The sequence below is a fragment of the Sinocyclocheilus anshuiensis genome, unplaced genomic scaffold, assembly GCF_001515605.1.
Source record: "Sinocyclocheilus anshuiensis isolate Anshui unplaced genomic scaffold, SAMN03320099.WGS_v1.1 scaffold948, whole genome shotgun sequence".
Lineage (NCBI taxonomy): Eukaryota > Metazoa > Chordata > Actinopteri > Cypriniformes > Cyprinidae > Sinocyclocheilus > Sinocyclocheilus anshuiensis.
In genome coordinates this window covers 59597-63209 of record NW_015549709.1, presented here as the reverse complement: position 1 = coordinate 63209, position 3613 = coordinate 59597, and the positions used below count along the sequence as shown (strand labels likewise).

General features: G+C 35.1%; 1 protein-coding gene across 1 annotated transcript in view; it reads left to right on the top strand.

Annotated features, from left to right (window-relative positions):
- LOC107660689 (maltase-glucoamylase, intestinal-like) overlaps positions 1-3613 on the top strand; it is a 52658-nt gene that overhangs the window by 28349 nt on the left and 20696 nt on the right. Inside the window, exons 27-30 of the mRNA XM_016450081.1 lie at positions 383-537; positions 1194-1362; positions 1932-2028; positions 2497-2570. Of these exons, the coding sequence (XP_016305567.1) occupies positions 383-537; positions 1194-1362; positions 1932-2028; positions 2497-2570 (495 nt within the window). The remainder of the gene's footprint in view (positions 1-382; positions 538-1193; positions 1363-1931; positions 2029-2496; positions 2571-3613) is intronic.

Here is a 3613-nt window from a genome sequence, read left to right as displayed (position 1 = left end):
CTGTCATTACAATTAGCAATATTAGATATTTACATTCATGCATTTGGAAGTCGATTTTATCAAAAAAGTTTTCTGCAGCGGTGCCATTGAAGGACCATTTTGGGTTCCCCAAAGAAACGTTCAGTAAATGGTTCTTAAAAAAAAAAAAAAAAAGGGTTTTATGTGATGAACTTAATCTAAAGAACCGTTTTTCATCATAAAGAACCTTTTGTGCATAATCTTTATTTTTAGGAGTGCTGGGAATCGAACCCATAACCTTGGTGTTACTAGCACCCTGCTCTATTGTTTGAGGTTTTTTTTTTTTTTTAAGAATTAGGAAAATAAATGAATACATTTAAGGCTACATTTATGACTGCGACTGATTTCGGTCCTATTCATTTAGATCTTCGACCCATACAATGCACGCTATGAGGTCCCCATTCATCTTGACCTGCCTGCCACGCCAGAAACAGACGAAACCAAAAGAGAGTATAGGGTTCAAATCAATAACCAACCATTTGGAATCCAAGTGATCAGAAAGGAATCAAATGAAATGATGTGAGTAACCTGAATTACCCTTGGTAACGGAGTCCAGAAAGGTTCTTCTGGCAATAATGCAGTAGTTAATAGGTAACTACCTAGTAAGTTAATTTATAAGGAAGTAGTATGTATATTATCTGCTGTCACCATTTGTAATCACCTATTACAATACTTTTATATTTATGCATTTTGCATTTACATTCATGCATTTGGCAGGTGCTTTTATCTAAAGCGACTTTGCATTGCATTCAAGGTATATTTTTTTATGAATTCATGTATTTCCTGAACTGAACCCATGATCACTTATATTATATATAAGTGAACTACATTAAATAAAAATTAATATTTAGTTTTTATATGAAATAAAATGCATACATATAAAAGAGTTTTAGAAGGAGATTAGCATGTAAAAATTCCCAAAGGTATTGAAACTATAAATTAATTGAAAAAAAAAGCGACAAAAAAGCAGTATCGTAAAGGAGGGCATGAGATCAGCACAGAAATAACTCTGAATAGCAGAGCTGATGTTGCACTTTTAGGGTTTTCGGAGAGTTTTAGGACTATAAAAGCACAGTTTGCCTTCTTAATGAAAGCAACGTATTTTTCAGAAGACAGAAAACATCTTGAATGTTCTGTTTTGTTAAATCTCATTCTCTCACTCTTTCTTTCACTAGATGGGACTCTGCCGTGCCGGGGTTTACATTCTCTGATCAGTTACTTCAGATCTCCACAATCCTTCCCTCAGACTATGTCTATGGTTTTGGTGAAACAGAACACCCCACCTACAAACATGACCTCAACTACCAAAAATACGGCCTGTTTGCGAAAGACCAGCCTCCAGGGGTGAGTGTCAGAACCAGTTGTGATGTTTTACAAGCCTTCCCACATGCATATCATCTGGACTTTACAGCCGGCCCTAGTGTATAGTTTAGTCACTCAATACAGTAATCAGGAAGGATGGATGGATGGATGGATGGATGGATGGATGGATGGATGGATGGAAGGATGGATGGATGGATGGATGGAAGGATGGATGGATGGATGGAAGGATGGATGGATGGATGGATGACATACAGAAAGACTGACTGATCTGCAGTGACGCTCTTGCACCCTTCCGCTAACCGTCCTGTTATTGGCTGTCAGTCGTCCATACTGGACACGCTAACAACCTTATTCTCTGACTCACTTCATGACACAATGTCCAGAGAAAGAGAAGCAAAGAGAGAGCTTCATCAAGGAAGAGAGAGAGAGAGATGTAATTAGGTTCATTAAAACAGAGATGGGATTTGCAGGGTTCATTCCTTTAAGCCAAATAAAAATCTCTCATTAACACTTAATTGTCTTTTTAACACTGAGAACAACTGAAATCGCATCACAAACTCAAGCTCTAATCTCTTTCTCCCCATCTGCAGTATAAGCTGAACAGTTATGGAGTCCATCCTTTCTACATGGGTCTGGAGAAATCAAAAAGTGCTCATGGCGTCCTCCTGCTAAACAGCAATGCTATGGGTGAGTAAAATCACACACTAAGCTATTTGTGTCTCGGTTGGACCCATCAGACACGGCCTGCACTGGATGGTCTTTCTTGTAGGCTATGACTTTTAGTTAAACACATCCTGAACCAGCCTAAGATGAAGATGAACCAGCCTAGCATAATGATTACCTCATTGGGAAGACAATCCCAGAATGCACTGGAAAGAAAGTTGTATGTGTCCTTCACATTTCTGTTTATGTAAAGGGCACTACAGTATCTCCGGGAACAATGTTTTTATTGTCTCTTTATGAGTCTAAAAGTCGTCAGTCAGACACTTGCTGCATCTTTAGTATTGGAACAAATAAGTCAATCGCTCACTGGCTCCAACACTGGTGTGAGCTTTGTCAGCAGGTCTTAAGGTTGTGATTAGAGCAAACGTTATTTATTAGAGACGAGAGGCTGTCATTGAGCTTTAGTGTGAGGAACACTTATGCTTATTGCAGGAGTTTCTCTTGAGCTGCTTACACATAATGGTGGTGCTGCAGTGGGGCTTTTAACAGAGTTGTGCTCTCAGAAAGTCTTCTGAATTCAACCGCCGTCTCACAAACGCTCACACACACACATTTTAATTCTTCCATAAAAACACATGCGCAGGCAGTCGAGTAAATGAGCATCCTGAGAACCGCAGCAGGAGAATAGCTTTGATGTGGTTCACTTTACCCAGAGAAGTTCAAAGTAGTGGCCTTCATGTGTTTAACACCTCAACGCATACAAAATGACACAGAAATAGGCAGTTAAGGATAAGATCTCTGAAATGATTTGAAGGTTTTATTGCATGTGTTGACATATGTCTTTTGTAAAAGGAAGTTGGGAATGTGTATATTGAAGGACTCTTCCCTTTTTAAAGTAGTCCAGCAAAATCACATTTGCCAGCTTGCACACAGACAAAAGCAATGAAGACACTTTCAAAATAAATAAATCAAAGCTAATGCTTCACAGCTAAATCATAGTTGGAAAATAAATGTGTTATTTAATTTGATGAATAAAAAATATATTATTTATATTATTCATTTTATTTATTTATTGTAATTATTTTCTGTAGTTTTCTAAAACATTTTCACAATAATTTAGGGAGATGGTTCACATTCTTTTGAGCATTTTATTAGACTAAATGTGTATGTGTGCATACTGATGTATTTTTAAGAAATATATAATAAATTATATATTGCTTAAATAAAGGCTATATAATTTTAGGCCAATTAATTGTAAGAAATTAAAAAAAAAAACTGCTACGGTAGAATTTAATAGGGATTATTACTGATAATAAAGGGAATTAGATGGATAGATAGATAGATAGATAGATAGATAGATAGATAGATAGATAGATAGATAGATAGATAAAATATTGAATAAATAAAACTCTATTTATATTATTATTTCTTATTTATTACAATTCTGTAGTTTTCTATTATATTTTCTCTGGAATTTAGATAATTTTATCTTTACATTTACATACTTATGTTAATTTAAAAGTAAAAATCATTATTATAATATTTTACAGTAAATTACTGTTACAATATATATATATATATATATATATATATATATATATATATATAT